This window comes from Cnephaeus nilssonii (assembly GCF_951640355.1).
Source record: "Cnephaeus nilssonii genome assembly, chromosome: 7".
Taxonomy (NCBI): domain Eukaryota; kingdom Metazoa; phylum Chordata; class Mammalia; order Chiroptera; family Vespertilionidae; genus Cnephaeus; species Cnephaeus nilssonii.
In genome coordinates, this window is record NC_137078.1 from 60,436,698 (window position 1) to 60,454,579 (window position 17,882).

The window sequence follows — 17,882 nt, forward strand, 5'->3', positions numbered from 1 at the left end:
GTGATCCATAGTTTGCGGCTGCCTCTGCTGGGCCTGGGTGTGTGTGGAAAGAACCAAGCTGCACACCAAGGCTGGCTTCCACCAGCACCGAACCTGCGGCAGATCAGCCAAAGGCCCAAGGCACCCGGGATCTGCCTCCACCTGCCGGCTGCTTCTTAGGCTCAGTCACTGAAGGAGCCTCTGGCAGTACTGGAGTTGTACGAGGTAGGTTCTCAGTGAGTCACCAGGGGCAAGTGGTGTTCACCAGACTGATACAGGTTCAAACTTGATGCCAGTGCTGGGTCTGAGGCCACTCAGCAAAAGTCCCGGGGTATGCCAAGTCCAGCTGCCACCCACCCTCACCCCCCTGGTGTCCACAGGCCTTGTGGTGGGGCAGGGTCTCAGGGAGTCATCAGGGTGAGGCCAACAGCTTATCTTGCCCAAACAGACCAAGGTTTGTCCATGTAAAGGAAGGGCTCTGCACTGGTTGTGTATATGAGGAAAAAATGGTCCCCGTACAACGCAGTCTGTCCTGGATTCTGCTGGCATCCTGAGCTCAGCAGGGCGGGGCTGCTGGGAGTTGGGAGAGATGGTGGATCTCTGATGAGTGAAAACCGATGTCCTTCCTGAACCCCACTAATGTCATAAATGTATGCATATGTACGAATACAGATGTACCCATGATCTTTGAGTACTGTGCTCTGCCTATTTTATGGCATCAAAGTACTACTGACTAGATAACCTCCAATCACTTTGTACCTATTTCTGCCATACTAATGGGTTTTAAGTAATGGTAAATGTAGATGATAGGACAGGTTCCAGAGTCTGAGTACCTGGGTGTACACTCCATTTACTAGCTGTGTTAAGTTTGGACATATTCCTTAATTCTCTGAGCTTCGGTTTCTTTATTTGTATAATTAGAGACCTCACAAAGTTATTATGTTGACTGACCTATTAATATATGTGAAGGTTTGGCACATGGAAACCAGAGTGTTTACTAGTTATCACAATCCCTATCCTAAGCTCTTTAAATGTTTTTCCCCCTGTAATTCTCACAAAAATCCTATAAGACAAGTTATAATAAGACACCCCTTCCTCCCCTTATGGATAAGAAAGTATGATCCAGGAAAAGGTTAAGTAACTTGTCCATGAATTCACAACTAAGTAGTAGAACTAGTATTAGAATGTAATCTTAGTCACATGCCCAAACCAAGTTTCTTAACAACTATGCAACTATGGGCATTCTAGCAACACAGATACTATGGATAATCAACTATTTCCATTCATGCACTGGGGGGGGGGAGGGACCCTCAGCCCGGCCTGCCCCCTCTCACAGTCCGGGAGCCCTCAGGGGCAGGAGGCGACCCGGCGATCAGGGGAAGGCAAAGCCCCCATCACACCTCTGCTGCTGCCACTGCCAGCAGCACAAGCCTCGGCTGGCCCTGGTTACCTGAGCCTCGGGTGGCCCTGGGCAGCTGGGCAGCTGCCATCCGAGGCTTGCTTGTGCCTCGGGCCAGCCCTGGGCGGCTGGGGGGCTGAGGAGACTGGGGGACTCCAGAGGCCAGCGCGTGGAATGGCCAGACCCACCTGGGGGCAGGCCCGGCTGTGCCACACGCCTGCTGCCTCGTCGGGGCTGAGGGGACTGGGTACCGCCATCTTGTGGCTATGGGCGCTGCCATCTTTGAGGGCGTGGCAGTCAATTAGCATATCCCCTCCTTATTGGCTATGGGTGCCACCATCTTTGTGAGGATATGATGGTCAATTAGCATAGTCCCTCTTTATTAGATAGAATGTGCACACACGTATCAATCGTATCCATTATATGTAGTTCTCCAAAAGAGGTTGAAAACCAAGGCACTATAGTAGATTTATCAAAATTTGTTCCTATGCCTTTGTATCCTCCTTTCCAGGCCGGTGACCCCACCAAGAAAAAAGGAGCTATGTTATTCATTTCATAGCAGATTTACTTCTTTAACTCTATTAGTAAAAAGCAGGTGACTTTCAACAAAGATTTGTTGAATTAAGTAAATAATACATGAGAAAAGGCTCTGTAAAATCACAAAATAGGAGCCAAACTTTTATAAAGTTGCCTAAATTGTTATAAACTTATATTTATACTTTTATTTAAACATTTATTACATTTAGAAAAATATAGTTATAGAGCCAACTTAATAATTATTATTAACAATAACAAGAGCTAAATACTTGTTGAAGATTCACTATATGTCAGGCTAAAAGCCTTATCATCTTATTCTAATCCTCATTAAAACCCTGTGATGTGGGTCCCATTATTTTCATAGACAAGGGCACTTTCATTGGAGGTGGAGCAGTTCCTTGCCTCTGAAGATCACACATTAGAAGTGCAACTCTTTCAATTTCTATATCAAACTCCCATTTTGTATATAAAAATATTTTTAAAGAAAGATACACAGAATATTTCTTTTCATCACCCCCAAAAGAAATTCCTTATACAACAGCAATCAGATATAACTACATATACTTTACATGCATAAAAGAAATGCAAATTCTTTTCAATAAAGCCATATATATATATATATATATATATATATATATATATATATATATGAGTGTATATTTGATACAGCTAATGCAATAGAAAAACATGAAAGGAATTCTAAAGGAGAAAATATGACTTGGTAGGCCTTCTGGAATTTTGTATTAGCAACATCACCATCCATTGAGTAGGGTAAGTAATCAAGAACTGACATACAATTCCTGTTATTGTGGGTCAAATGCAATATCAAGGACTTCTTAGCATTATTGTATTCACAAACAAATAGTAAAAGCAGGATGAAATGTAGGTAAAACTGTGATATTCACTCTAATATTATATTACTGTCAAAGAGGAAAGCTTAGGAAAATAAAGTCACAAAAGTTAAGGAGAATGCCAATTTTGACTTTTGTCTTATATTCATGCACATTTTCTAAGAACCTACAGCATTGCATTTGATAATTTATAGCAGTCATTAAAGCACAATTTAACAAATTCTGCACCCACTTCAAAAAACGTAAAGGAACTCACTGTTGGTAAATGCATATTCCTCTTCATTTTCATCACTGTCCTCAGACGGAGCTTTATAAGGAGGCGGCAGTTTCATCGGAGGCGGAGCAGTTCCTTGCCTCTGAAGATGCAAAATTTGAGAGAAGGGTAAATGGCCTTTGCACAATCCTCTTCTTCAATGGCAAATAGGATAAAAAGATAATATGTAGCCAACTTCAGTTATATCAGGAAGATTATAAAACAAATGTAATTTATTTTCTTATATTTATGCTATTATTTAAAAGTGACTCTGGGATGTAAACACACCAATAAAGAGAACAGGATGTCAAAAGCACAGTTTTTAAGACTGTATATCTGCCCAGAAGAATGTATACCTTTTCTCAGTAAGAAAGCCAATTACATGTCCTTTCTTTATGCTATAAAGCTTCATTTTCTTTGTTATTAAACCAAGTAATTCAAATGAAAGACATTTCAAAATTAAATCTAAATGAAAAAAATATTCACTACATTATTTCTACAATTATTTACACTTTTCATTCAATTGTAAAAGATACAGATTTCATTCTTAAAAACATACTTGAAATACCAAGATTTGCTAACTGAAAAGGTATTCATTTATAATTTGTAGATTGTCAACACATTTCAAAGTTTAAAAAAAGAAAGAAATCTTTATGATGAATACATTTTGTAGGTCTAAGTATTTTTTAAGTTTACATGCTGAATGATACAACACATCAATATTTCGTTCAAACTAAAGCAAAAGGAAACTCTATGATCAGATTACCTTCAGAGAACGCAGACATTTTCTGGAACGATGGGAAAAATAAAACATGCCAAACTTTATAGAGAGAGCCAAGCTGCTAAATAGGAGCAGAGAGATCCAAACACTCCACAGATTCCAAAACAATTGGATTAAGATTTGTTTTGCTACAGGATTTCAACAAAGTACATTCAATTATGATTTATATGATAAAACCACTAATGGCAGGATATACTTCAGTAAATGGACAATGACCTGGCCATTACAGAAAGCAGGCATGTAATAAGTTCCTCCAAAACAGAGAACACCATTTGGGATCCATAAAGGAAAACACATACCCGAATTTATTTAAATAGTGTCTAACAAAAGCAATACTTCATATATATGTAGAAAATCTAAAAATTGATAAAGTTCAAGAATGATGAAGGTAGATGCCAAATACAAAAAGCTTATTAAGTAGCAAAAGAATACACAAATTGCCCCACTTGTTTTGCTTAGTGATTAGAGCATCAACCCGTGGATCAAAGAATCTCAGGTTTGATTCCTGGACAAGGGCACATGCATCGGTTGCAGGTTTGATCCCCAACCCCAGTCAGGGCACATGTGGGAGTCAACTAGTTGATGCATCTCTCTCACATCGATGTCTCTCTCCTCTCTCTCCTCTCTCCTCTCTCTCCTCTCTCTCTCTCTCTCTCTCTCTCTCTCTCTCTCTCTCTCTCTCTCTCTCTCCCCTCCCTCTCCTCCCCTCCCCTCCCCTTCTCCTTCTCTTCCACTCTCTCACTAAAGATCAATGGAAAAAATATTTTCAGGTGAGGATTAAAAAATATATACATATGTTAGATATCACTGTAAATGAGAATTCCATGACCAGGTACTTTAAAACTGCATCTGTACTGCAATTTAGGAAATCTCAATATATAAAAGCATTAAAGTAAAATATATATATATATATGTATGTGCATATATATATATATATATACACACACACACACACACATATATATGCACATACATATATATATATATATATACATACTAGAGGCCTGATGCACAAAGATTCGTGCAAGAATGGGCCTTCCTTCCCCTGGCTGCCGGCACTGCCTTCGCTTCGGCCGGAGCCGCCTTTCAGCCTTTGCTTCAGCCTGGAACCACCTTTCTGCCTTGGCTCCTGCCCAGAGCCGCCTTCCTACCTTCCCACGCTGCCCAAAGACCCGAGCGGCTGGGGCGGTGCAGAACACCTGCGTTGTCGCCATGGCGAAGATGCAAGCATCCCTCCCCAGCTATTCAGCGCCTGTGTATGCAAATTAACCCACCATCTTTGTTGGGTTAATTTGCATACTCACTGCTGATTGGCTGGTGGGTGTGGCGAAGGTATGGTCAATTTGAATCTTTCTCTTTTATTAGTGTAGATATATATAAATTGATCACAGGGTATCTTTAATCTTTGCTGAAAAAAATTAAGAGTTCAGTGAACAGTAAAAATAGCAAATGATTTTTTCCATAAAACATTTTCCTCAGAACCAGATCATTCTAAGTCAAAGACAATACTCAGAACAAGGACAGCCAGCTTTTAAAATACTGAAAGATATAAATTCTTTAATAGCACTTTTTTAATATTTAAGGGGGAATTGTTTACACAACTGATTATTTAATTAACTCTACCAACACTCTGGAGAAGAATATAGGATCTTCATGTCTTGGATGCCCTCTAGTTTGAATGTGGGTTGCCAGATACCTGGGGCATCTTTCTACTGCACCTGAGAGGAGGGGGTAGGCAGGGTTGGCTCTCCCCTTAGCAATGAAGGCTGGAGCTAGGTATATACAAGGAGGCCACATGAATATAATCTCCATGAGGGCAACGTAGTGTGGCATCCTCAGCTCTGAGAATGGTTCCTGGTACAAAGTAGGCTTTTCTTAAATATGAGTAAATAACTGGTTGTCACTCATGCAGTTTAGGTTCCCTGACAATATTAACTTTTAGAAAAAGTTGCATTTTTCTGGTTCATGTCCAATAGCATTGCATATTAATTTTGCCTGGTAGGGATGCAAATTATTTTAGTCCTGTAGAAAGTATAACTCCAAAGGTTCCAGTTTGATTGCCCTATAAGACATTAACCAGCATTGTATCTAAATTTGAATCTTATTTAAGCATTCTCTTTCAGCAACTATAAATACTTCACTCCTCCATTTCTCTCTGAACAAGGCTAATCATCTTGTTAGTTCCCTCATTGATGAGTTATTTTTTTCTGAAATTATACTTTGTCAGTTTTGGAGGTCCCACTGAGATGTTCAAGTAGACTCACCTTCCAGAACCAACTAAATAGTGGTGCCTGAGATATGTAGTTCATGAGTTAATTTAATCCAATACACAGGACTTCTTGGCTCCAGTGGCAACAGAACCTTGTTTTGTTTTTCTACTCTGTTTCTCCACTAAAATTTTTTCAATTCTGTGTTTTTGTTACTGAAAGCACTCTGCGTATATGAAACTGAGAAAAGCCATTTCCTCTCGTTGTGAGTCTGTAATATTTTCCTACCATCAGAGGGTATAAACAAACTAGATGTAAGTTTCCTAGAGAATCTCTTTCTGAGTGGTGTATAGAGACTTACAAGCATTATTTAAATAGAATATTCCCGTATGTGTGTTTATAAAAGAATATTGCAGATTCTTACACATTAACCTTAGTATTACTGGCCAATTCTAAGGCCTAGCACAATATGGAATATCACTAATGGAACTCTGTATTATCTGCTGCTGCTAAGAATGGTGAGAGCATACACCCTGCAACACCCTAGTGCCCTCAGGAAGTGCCTTCACGAAGTTCCCTTTAGTCCCAGTGTCTCGCATGTTCAGATTTTTCACTTGGAATAGATGTGTCTTAACCTTACTGAGGTATAATTTACATATAATAAAATGTACTCATTTTAAGAACTCACCTGAAATAAATACATTTTTATAATGTATTTTACCAACATAATAGTCCCTAAAAATATAGTCATATTAAACTTACAGTTGACTGCAGATATCCTTACTATGTATTGAAAATCAATTTGGTTTAATGGAACAGGCCAAAGTTGATAAGAATCATACATTTATCTTTACCCTTCTTGGGATCTTATGTGGAATTTCCCTCAATCAAATAATTACTTCATGTCCCCCAAAGTAATTAAATTAGTAACCAGTTTATTCATCTATGTGTTTATTATCTGTGGCCCACAGACCTCAACTGTTTCCTTTCAGATGTTACATCCTGATTATTTCACAGTAACTAGCAAACTGTAAATTTCCAATATACGATTGATGAATACTCAGAATCAACATATAAATTCACAAACTTCCAGAAATAACATAGACTAAATATTCTGAGATAACCTTCTTAACCTTATAAAAATGACAAATAAGGTTTCAAAATGTGCTTTTGTAACATGTGACCAAGAACAGAAATATCCATTAATGCTAAAGGGCATGTGACAATCCTGGTGGCCTGAAGCCTGTGGTTTTCTTTTGTGTGTGTTTTTTGCGTAAATTTTTTTGTTAATCCTCACTCAAGGGGGTGTGTGTGTGTGTGTGTGTACAAATGAAATTGATTTCAGAGAGGAAGGGAGAGGGAGAGAGAGATAGAAACATCAATGATGAGAGAGAATCATTAATCAACTGCCTCCTGCATGCCCCACACTGAGGATTGAGCCTGCAACCCAGGCATGTGTCCTGACTTGGAATCAAACCATGACCTCGCAGTTCATAGGTTGACGCTCAACCACTGAGCAATGAAGGACAGGCTCTTTTGTTTTGTTTTAACGAGTCTGTTTTAAAAATTGTTTTCATAGATCAATGATGCTTTATTTTTCTTTCTTAAAAAAATATATTGGGATAACACTGGCTAACAAAATTATACAGGTTTCAAGTGTATAATTCTACAATACATCATCTGTACACTGTATTGTATGTTCACCACCCTAAGTCAAGTCTATGTCCATCACCATTTATTTCCACTACACCCTCTTCCACCTCCCTCCAACGCCCCTCCCCACGGGCAATCACCACACTTGTCCAGTCCATGAGTATCTCTGTTTTGAGGAGTCTTGATTCGATCAATGAGTATGTATTGTGTGCCTATTAGGTGCCAGGCAATGTTCTGAGCAATGGGGGTTATTATGAGACAGAAGAGATCCCTATCCTCATGGAGCTTACTAGTATGTTCCAGCTCCTCTCAGATACCATGTTTGTGGGTCTTCATGTCTTGTCCCAAACTGCTTTAAAGCAGCAGTCTCTGAATTCCATATTGTTTGCTTTGCCCTACTCGAATGCAAGCTCCTGAAGGGCGGGAGGTTGTTTGTCTTTAAAAGTTTTATTATGGTATCCTCTCTAATAAAATGGTAATATGCAAATTAACCATCACTCCGCTACATAAAGCCACACCCTCCAGCCAAGCCACGCCCACCAGCCAATCAGGGCGAGTATGCAAATTAACCCCAATCCAAGATGGCTACAGCCACAGAGAGCAAGGTTTCCCAGGTAACAGAGGAAGCCAAGCTTTCCATAGCCGTTGCAGGCCTAAGCCTCCACTCAAGCTACAAAGTTTCAATAGTAGAAGGTAAACAAATTCAAACAAATGGTGGCAGAATGGAACTTGAGAGAGCAGGCCAGGGTTGCCGGCGGCAACAGGGGAAGCAAAGCTTTCTGCACACCCTGGCCAGGCTCACCCGCTTAAGGCTACAAAGTTTCAATTGTAGAAGGTGAATTAACTGCCACAGAAATGGCTGCTGGAGCCCCAGGCTTGGCTCCGCCCCAGGCTACAAAGTTTCAATTGTAGAAGGAAAATAAATTCCAGATACCAGGGCCTCTCCTTGGGTTGCCAGGGAGCGTGGCCGGCCTGCAAACCACCACAGGCCCCTCGCTCAGGCCGCCCCACACCCCAAGGGAACCCCCACCTGATCCAGGACGCCCTTCAGGGCAAACCAGCTGGCCCCCACCCCTGTACCAGGCCTCTATCCTATCTAATAAAAGAGTAATATGCAGATTGATCATCACTGCAACACACAATACAGCTGCCCCATGTGGTCAAAGATCCTGCCCCCATGTGGACACAAGATGGCCACCACAAGATGGTCAGCAGGAGAGGGCAGTTGGGAGGCACCCGGCCTGCAAGGGAGGGCAGTTGAGAGGGACCAGGCTTGCAAGGGAGGGCAGTTGGAGGTGATCAATCCTGCAGGAGAGGGCAGTTAGGGCTGACCAGGCTGGCAGAGGAGGGAAGTTGGGGGCAAACAGGTTGGCAGGGGAGCAGTTAAGCATCAACCAGGCTGGCAGCAGAGTGGTTAGGGGGTGATCAGGCTGGCAGGCAGAAGTGGTTAGGGGCAATCAGGAAGGCAGTCAGGCAAGCAGTTGGGAGCCAGCAGTCCTGGATTGTGAGGGGGATGTCCGACTGCCCGTTTAGGCCCGATCCCACCAGGATCGGACCTAAATGGGCAGTCGGACATCCCTCCAGGAGTCCCAGATTGGAGAGGGTACAGGCTGGGCTGAGGGACAACCCCCCGCCGTGCACGAATTTCGTGCACCGGGCTTCTAGTATTGAGATAAAGTAACATAAAAAATGTGTACACATTTGAATCCGTTACCATAATCAAGATCATGTACATTACCATCACCCCCAAAAGTTTCCTCCTATCTCTTTTTAATCCCTCCTTCACGCCCCTTCCCCTGGCATCACATTCTCCTGAACTACTGAATTAGCTCCAAGTCTCCACTTGAGGTCAAGCAATGTGTAAGGTGTAACTAAAGATACCACCCTCCCACCCCCAATCACTGCATACAAGGCCCAAAAGGTTGAGAAAGAATTCTGCTGGTAATGACCTGCAATCTGTACATAACTAACACTTCTAAACCACAGTTTTCTAAAATCTACCTCTTATCCGTGTTTATTAACAATTGCCAAAAACAAACCACAGATTCCTGCGCACACAGTATACGCTGTTAATCAGAATATAATTATTGTGATAAGATCTGAACTCAAAGAAGTGGCCAACCAGGTTAAAACAGACAATCCTAGAATTTGGAAAGCAACCTAATGTTACTTTTGCTTATCCTTTTGAAGAACCCTTCCCCCAAATCTTCAAGAAGTCTAGATTGGCCCCAGTGTGCATGTCTGCAAATAAGGTTGTCCCAAGTGTTCAATTCAGTTACAGCTCCGCCCACCCTTTTAACAGGGTGAAACCTGCAATAAAGTTAAAAATCTTGATCACAGGCCTTCATAGGAATGTTTCCTGGCCTTGGCTTTAGCTTGAGATGGAAGGAACACGAGAAAAAAGAAAAACCAGTATTCTTTGAGAATTCCTTACAAGCCCAGACACACCCAGGTGGAGACCTGAATTCAGTCTGTGTGTGGCTCAAAAATTTCCAAGCCAAAATGCCAGGCAAACAAAAAAAGAAAGCTGATATAGTTTCAGTAATATTAGATGAAACACATATTAAGGCATTACTAAATAATGCCACATCTTAATAACAGGATCAATTCCCTAAGAAGATATAAAATCTTTAAACTTGCAAACACCTAATAAATTAATTTGAAGAAATGTAAAATAAAAACTAAAAAACTAAATAAAAAATAGGCTAATTTTGCCATCAAAATGGGAGATTATTAGGTTATTCTGACCCTCCAAAAATCACTTTGTACATAAAATATCTTAATAACTCAATTAGTTAATTGGGCCTAATGACTTTGTTTTTATTTATTTATATATTTTAAAAAGGATATGTTTTTTATTTCAGAGAGGAAGGGAAAGGGAGAGACAGAAACATCAGTGATGAGAGAAAATCATTGATCAGCTTCCTAACCGGGAATTGATCAGTGGCCTCCTGGTACATAGGTCAATGCTTTACCATTGAGCCACACTGGCTGGGCTGCCCTAATAATTATAAAAACCTATACCTAATAACTAGATAATAGCTATTCTTTCAAATCACAAATATATTTTTACAATAACTGATGATGTGCTAGGTTATCAAAAAGTCTCAACCAATGTAAGAGAATATTACACGAACCAAAATATCTGATTATAACTATATATATTAGAAAATAATAACAGTAAGTTTTTAAAAAATATTCCAATAGAAATTCAAACATACATCTACACTAATAAAAGAGAAAAATGCTAATTGACCGTACCTTCACTATGCCCACAGCCAATCAGAACAAGTATGCAAATTAACCCAACAAAGATGGTGGTTAATTTGCATGCGCTGAGGGAGGGAGGAGTGAAGACTGAAGACAGCATAGAAGGGAAAGTGGAAAGCAAGGCGGCTGCTGGAGGGAAAGCGTGTGCGGCCGCAGCGGGAGAGGTGGCAGTGGCGGGAGGGAAGCCTGCTGGAAGTCTTGCAGGAATCTTCCTGCAACGGGCCCCTTATTTATAAATAAACAGGTAATAAAGAAATCATGTTGGAAGCTAAAAAAAAAAAACTTAGTACTGAACAAGAGAAATTCAACTTAAAATTTTGAGATGCAGGTAAAAAGGTACTTAGAAGGAAAATAAATTATTATTTTTAAAAAGAATGACTAAAAAATTAATAAACTCTATAATTAGCTAAAGATTATTAGCAGGAAAAGAGGAAAACAAATGCTAACAAAGAAATAAGGCAACATAAAGATGAAAACAAAATTAATTAAGCAGACTAAAGATACAACAGAGAAGACTAACATGATTCAAAAGTTAATTCTTCAAAAAGAGGAATAACTTCACAATTAATTAAGAAAGAAATGTAAAATAATAAACTATACTCAGAAAGACAAACCAATACTATGGAAAGAGCACAGATAATACAAATGAAAAGAATGCCTGAACAACTTTATGCCAACAAATGTAAAAAAGTGATACTACATTCCTAGAGAAGAGTCAGTAACCAAAACTGATGCTAAGCAAAATAGAGTCTGGGCTGTGTGGCCCAGTGGTTGAGCATCGACCTATGAACCAGGAGGTCACAGTTTGATTCCCAGTAGGGGAACATGCCCAGGTTGCAGGCTCGATCCCTAATGTGGGAGCGCAGGAGGCAGCCGATCAATGTTTCTCTCTCATCATTGATGTTTCTTTCTCTCCCTCTCCCTTCCTCTTTGAAATCAATAAAAAATGTGTAAAAAAATATAAGAAATAGAAAATCTGAATAGTTCAATAATTATTAAAGAACTGAATCCATATTTTAGATTTTTCCCACATAGAAATCACAGGACCACAATGGCTTTGTAGGCTAGTTTGACCAAACATGTAAGGAATAGATAATTACCATTTCATATAAACTTTCAGAGAACTAAAACAAAGAAAAAGACAAAAAGAGAAATATTCCGACTGTTCATTATTCATTTTAATAGGCTCATATAACCAATACCAGATAGAATAGTACATAAGGGGAAAATTCTAGGCCAATCTCATTCATGACCACTGATGCAAAAACCGTAAAAGAAATATTAGTAGTGGGCAAAAAAGATCATGATGAAATTAGGTTTAAGACAAGAATTTAAGAATGGTTCAACAGAACAAAAATCTATTAATGTGGATTATTTACCACATTAAGGGATTCAGGAGAAAAAAATTTTATACACACAATTATTTCAGTGAATACAGATAATAATTTTAAAATATTCAATGCCAATGCCATTCACTATAAAAATTCTTAGCAAAATAAGAATAAAAGATAATACATCCTTAACCTTAAAGATTATCTACAAAAATTTATAGCACACATCATATTCAATGATGAAACATTAAAAGCATTTTCTTAAATATCAGGAGGAAAATGATAAGAATGTTAGCTATCAGTACTTATATTAAACATATTAGAGATCTTAGCAGATATAATAAAACAAGAAAAAGAAAGATTGGTATAGGAAAAATAAAACTGCCTTTATCAATGCAGTTATTATTAGCTATATCAAAAAATCCAGAAATAAAAATCTATAGAAAGAGTATTAAAATTTGAGATTCTTATTTTTAAATTCTTTAAAATTTGAGATTCTTAATAAAAAATACCTCATACATACATATAGAGCACACATCCAAAGACACTATAAGGCTCTATATGAAATATTTAATAAGTTTATCTTTAGGTAGTGGGTTTATGAAAGATTTTAATCTTTTTTTTTTTAGCATTTTTGTTTCCGCAGTGTTCTACACTAAATTTTATATTATAAAGAATAAGAGGATAATGTTACAAGATGTCAAATAAATACATAAAAATCAATTTTATGTCTACACACTAGTAATAAACAGAAAATACAATTTACAACTTAAAAATATATAAGGATGTCTAGGAATAAATAAAAAATTACAATACCTTGCCAAAGAAAATTATAAAAATTGAAAGAAATAAAAGAAAAATTTAATAAGTTCTAAAATGGTATATAAAAGATATACCATGTTAATGGTTAAGAAAGCTCAATATTATAAGGATGTATCTTTCCAGATTAACCTTATACGTTTGACACAATTCCAACCAAAATCACCCAAGAGCTATTTTGGTGGTATTTAATAAGCCAATTCTAAAATCTGTCTGGAAAAGAAAAAGGACATGAATAGAGAAAACACTTCTAAAGAAGAAGAAATATGTAAAGAAAATCATTCTCTTAGAAGACAAGATTTATTATTAGGCTTAATATTTAGGTAGTGCAGCATTTGTGCTGGGAGAGACCAGGAGAAAGCTCAGAAACAGACTGCCCCTGAGAACCTGAGATAGGACAGAGGTTGTCTTGTATATCCATGGATAAAGGAGGGCCTGTTTTTAAAGAATGGGATAATTAGTTATCCTCATGGAAAAAAAAGGAAAGAAAATTCATTGCTCCTTGACATTATATCCTAAAATAAATTTTAGAATAACTCATTCTACTAGAATAGAGGTGGGAAAACAGGAATGGATTGACTAATTCTGCTGAATGGTCATGAATGTTTTCTCAGTACAGATGACCTTTGACCTGCTCCTTGGAGGATAAAAAGGAAGACCAAAGTGGGAAATGGACTTTCAGGCTGAGAAAAAACCAAGGTCAAAGTCTCAGAAACTCTCAGGTGTGCAGGCATTTTCTGGGAATAAACAGACAACTCGCCCAGCTGAGTAGAAAAGAGAGATAAAGATGACAATGGCTGAGGGGTGCTTTATAACATTTTACACCTATGCTCCACTAGGTGTCTGGCCTTCATCCTGGCCAGTTATGTTCACAGAAAGGAAATATTCTAAATATAGTACTGCTACCCAGATACTCCTCAAAATAACATTCTGATTAACTGTAGTTCAAATAGGCAACAAGAAATAAAAAACATCTTTTAAAAGCTTGAGAGGTTCAACTTACCTTTTCTTTTTTTTCTTGGGTGCCTTGATTCTGGTTATTAGCGATTTTGTTGGCCTTGTTATGCACACTAGGAATGGCCTACCACCAAGAAAAAAGGAGAGGGGAGAAGGAAAATATTTAAATGACACATCATTACATTTATTTATGTATTTAAAAAAAACACAGTTAAAAATCTTAATGAATTCTTTGACTTCATCTATAAAGACATGAGAAGCACAATCCAAGGCAAACAATACAACATGGAAAATCTGATAAGCAATATAAATCTTAAATTGATGTGCGTGCGTGCGTGTGTGTGTGTGTGTGTGTGTGTGTGTGTGTGTGAGATCGAGGGGTAATAAATCCACAAGCTTGTATGTATGGAACCAGAAAGTGAGGATGAAGAAGACTAAAAAGAGAGTCATGATACTGACTGCTGTCCAAACATCTTATTTTTCAAAATACAGTATAACAGGTGACCTGAGTTAATTCCTAGAACATAGGATGTATCTTTTATTGGATAGATTTACCTTATTCATCATTGTATCCCAGTTCAAGTATGTTATCTAGCACACTTGCGCATACTCAATACATATTTCACTATTACTATTAGCATAAAGATGAATTTCAAATCTTTATTTACATCACTGAATAAAAGCCCAATAAGAATTTAGTGTGATTTATCACCATAACTCTGGTGCTCAGAAAGAGCCTAATACATATTTGCACTCAATAAATATTTATACATGAATGAAAGAGTGTAATGTCATAGAAATAATGAATTCTTTATGGTACCAAGAGCACAGATTACTTTTTATAAAACTATTGAAACATCTTAGGAAAATATAAAAATTTTAGTGTTTTTTTTTTTATTATTAAGGCTCCTCAAATAGCAAACACAAATAATCTTGGCATAAAAATCTGATGACAGACATAAAAATTAAAATAAAAAACCCGATCTCCTTTCTCACAAATTTAAAGAAACTACGTGTCTAGGGATAATAATAAAAAATAAATAAAAAGTTTCTCTCTAAATGCAATTTAAGGTTAATTTTTTTCACTTTTTGTGTGTGTTTGTTTTGTGTGTTTTTCTGTTAATCCTCACACAAGGATATTTCTACAGAAATAAATTAATTTTGGAATATATAAGAAAGTCTCAGAAATGTTTCACTTAAGTAAAAAATGAGAGAGATAATACATCACCATAAATTCAGTGCTTCCTATGTGAATAGATGCTGTGCTAGTGTTTAATACTTATTTCTCTATTTAATACACACAATAACCTACATCAGAGTTCAAAAAATGCTAGATCTATAAGCATATATTTCTTGTCCTAAAGAATCTTAAAACAAAACAGAACACGTTGCCTCCCTGACAAGTCAGGATATCTGCCCACACTGGACCTACGTTCTCCCATGGAAAAACCAGTTTTAGCTGAATGGCAGAGCTTTGGGATGAGACAGAATATCAGTTGCCATTCATAAGGTTTACACTGTTTATTTTTCGAATAGCAGAAAAATATATTTCTGTATATATATCATGCAAAATGTGGAAGACAAGAGACTTATTGAGACTACATTTTTAAAAAACATATTTTTATTGATTTCAGAGAGGAAGGGAGAGGGAGCGATAGAAACATCAATGATGAGAGAAAATCATTGATTGGCTGCCTCCTGCATGTCCCTACTGGGGATCGAGCCTGCAATCTGGGCAAGTGTCCTTGACTGGAATCGAACCCGGGACCCTTCAATCCGCAGGCCAATGCTCCATCCACTGAGCCAACCCAGCTAGGGCAAGAAAACTACATTTTTTTAAAAAGTAAAAGAGAGCCTATTTCTTATGAAAGTAAAAAATATATTTGTATATGATTAATATGCAAAATATATATGTCAAAAAAGTTAGGCACCATTATGAAACAATGGTATTAGGAATTACATATGGACTATAGGGGGAAAACAACAACACAAAATAAATTTAATGAACTGAAGGGATGACCCCAATTTCAAAAGCTGTTTTTTTCTTCAGATTTTTTCCCAATTGATTTTTAGAGCGAGAGGAAGGGAGCGGGAGAGAGAGAAACATCAATGTGAGAGCGAACATCCATTGGCTGCCTCCTGCACACCCCCTTATGGGGACTGAGCCCACAACTTGGGCATGTGCCCTGACTGGGAATCAAACCAGCAATCTTGTGCATGGGACAACACCCAATCAACTGAGTCACCCGGACAGAGCCAACAGGGTTTGTTTTTTAACATTAAGAAAATACATGATGTTATTAAATGGAGGGAAAATTACCTTGGCATAAAAACTATCTATACAGGAAAACTATCTATGGGTTCTGCTCTCAAATAAGCATTTGCTAAGTAAATCTGAATAGATGCACACATTTCTTTCTAGTATGCTGAAAACGCATTTGAGAAATTCAGGAGAAAAAGGTTAAATTAAAAAGGTAATATATTGTTGATACATGTAAAGCATCTGTTAAAAGCATAAGTGTAAAAAAATAACATAAAATACAACTCAAAGAAAATGAAAGTACAAAGTTGAACACCACATAGTGTTGATGAGATTTCCATGTGACCACGGCACAGTTAGACATTGGGCCTGCCATTAGAAAATGACTTCTTTTGGGGACTTTGAGGGAAAGGCTCATAGTAATGTAAACTGGTAAAAAGTGATAACGCATTTGGCTGTATTTCCTATTTCTGTGATGATCAATACTATTTGCAACAATGAGTGAGCCAAAGAGAACACCACTTTGTAAAAATGTGAACCTTGATTCCTTTCATTGGCTCATTCAACAGGAATCACTTTGTGCTAAAAAAAAAAAAAAAAAGAATGGAACAAGTCATGGGCACAGTAACTAACACCATCACTTGACCGTGCTCCCTTGGCTAGGACCACAGCGGGTGCAATGCCTGATGAACCAAATGCACAGCATGGCAGTCTGTTGTGCTGCCTAGGGGCTGAAAGTGGTGGGGGGGGGATGAGTGACTTGAGCATGGCACAATGCTGAAGAGCTTTTCTTTTTCTTTTTTTTGAAGAGTTGAAAGAAATTGCACTGTTTGTGTCATCCAGGAGAAAATACCCATCGGAGCTCACCAGCAAAGGCTGGACAGAAGCCTGGACTTTCAGGTGGACGTTATAACCTATGTGAATGCTTTTCAACACTTTTTTGGCAGGGCATTCACAAGTGCCTCAGAAATGTATAACGTGATGGGCTCATTCTAGTCCAAAACGGTTTCTTTGGAAGTATCATTTGGTGAGGAAGAATCATGCCAATTTTCCTACTGAACTCAGTTTCCAGAAATAAAAGTGATGGCATAAACTACTTTCTCGATATTATAAAAGTTTAGAAGTAGATCCCCTAAAAAAAAAATCTTGAATTTTGAATGGTATGAAAATCAGAAGGCTTTATTCAATTCATCTCTCTCAACTAGTCCTGATGGTGCATAAACAGCGGTGCACAAACACAGCGCTAAGACAAAAGGGACTGAACCGCAGCACAATGCGCCGGAGCAGAGCTGCCCGTGTGGGGTGAGGCTGCAGCAGGCAGGTTACAAGTATGTCAAAATAGCATACTGATGTCCCGGCCTTTGGGGCATCTGTTGGTCCAGTTTGACGTACAATTATTACTTTCTGTATGCCTTGACAGATAAAAGGTTGAAAAGCACTGCAATACTATATTGGAATGTAAATTTAAAAAAGTATATGACATTTTCCCTCCTGTCCAGACACTATGTGCTGAACAGCTGCCTTCCATTATAAAGTTAAAAAGAAATAAACATTGTGTCCAGTTACAGGGCTTAAAGGTGACATT

The 17,882-nt window shown here is 38.1% G+C and overlaps 1 protein-coding gene across 5 annotated transcripts in view; it reads right to left on the minus strand.

The window, feature by feature from the left end:
* Positions 1–17,882, minus strand: part of PATJ (PATJ crumbs cell polarity complex component) — a 313,058-nt gene that overhangs the window by 161,376 nt on the left and 133,800 nt on the right. For all 5 annotated transcript variants that reach the window (XM_079776628.1, XM_079776629.1, XM_079776630.1 and 2 more), the window contains exons 26-27: positions 14,084–14,161; positions 3,023–3,122 (exon numbers count right to left, since the gene is read on the minus strand). In XM_079776628.1, coding sequence (XP_079632754.1) covers positions 3,023–3,122; positions 14,084–14,161 — 178 coding nt within the window. The remainder of the gene's footprint in view (positions 1–3,022; positions 3,123–14,083; positions 14,162–17,882) is intronic.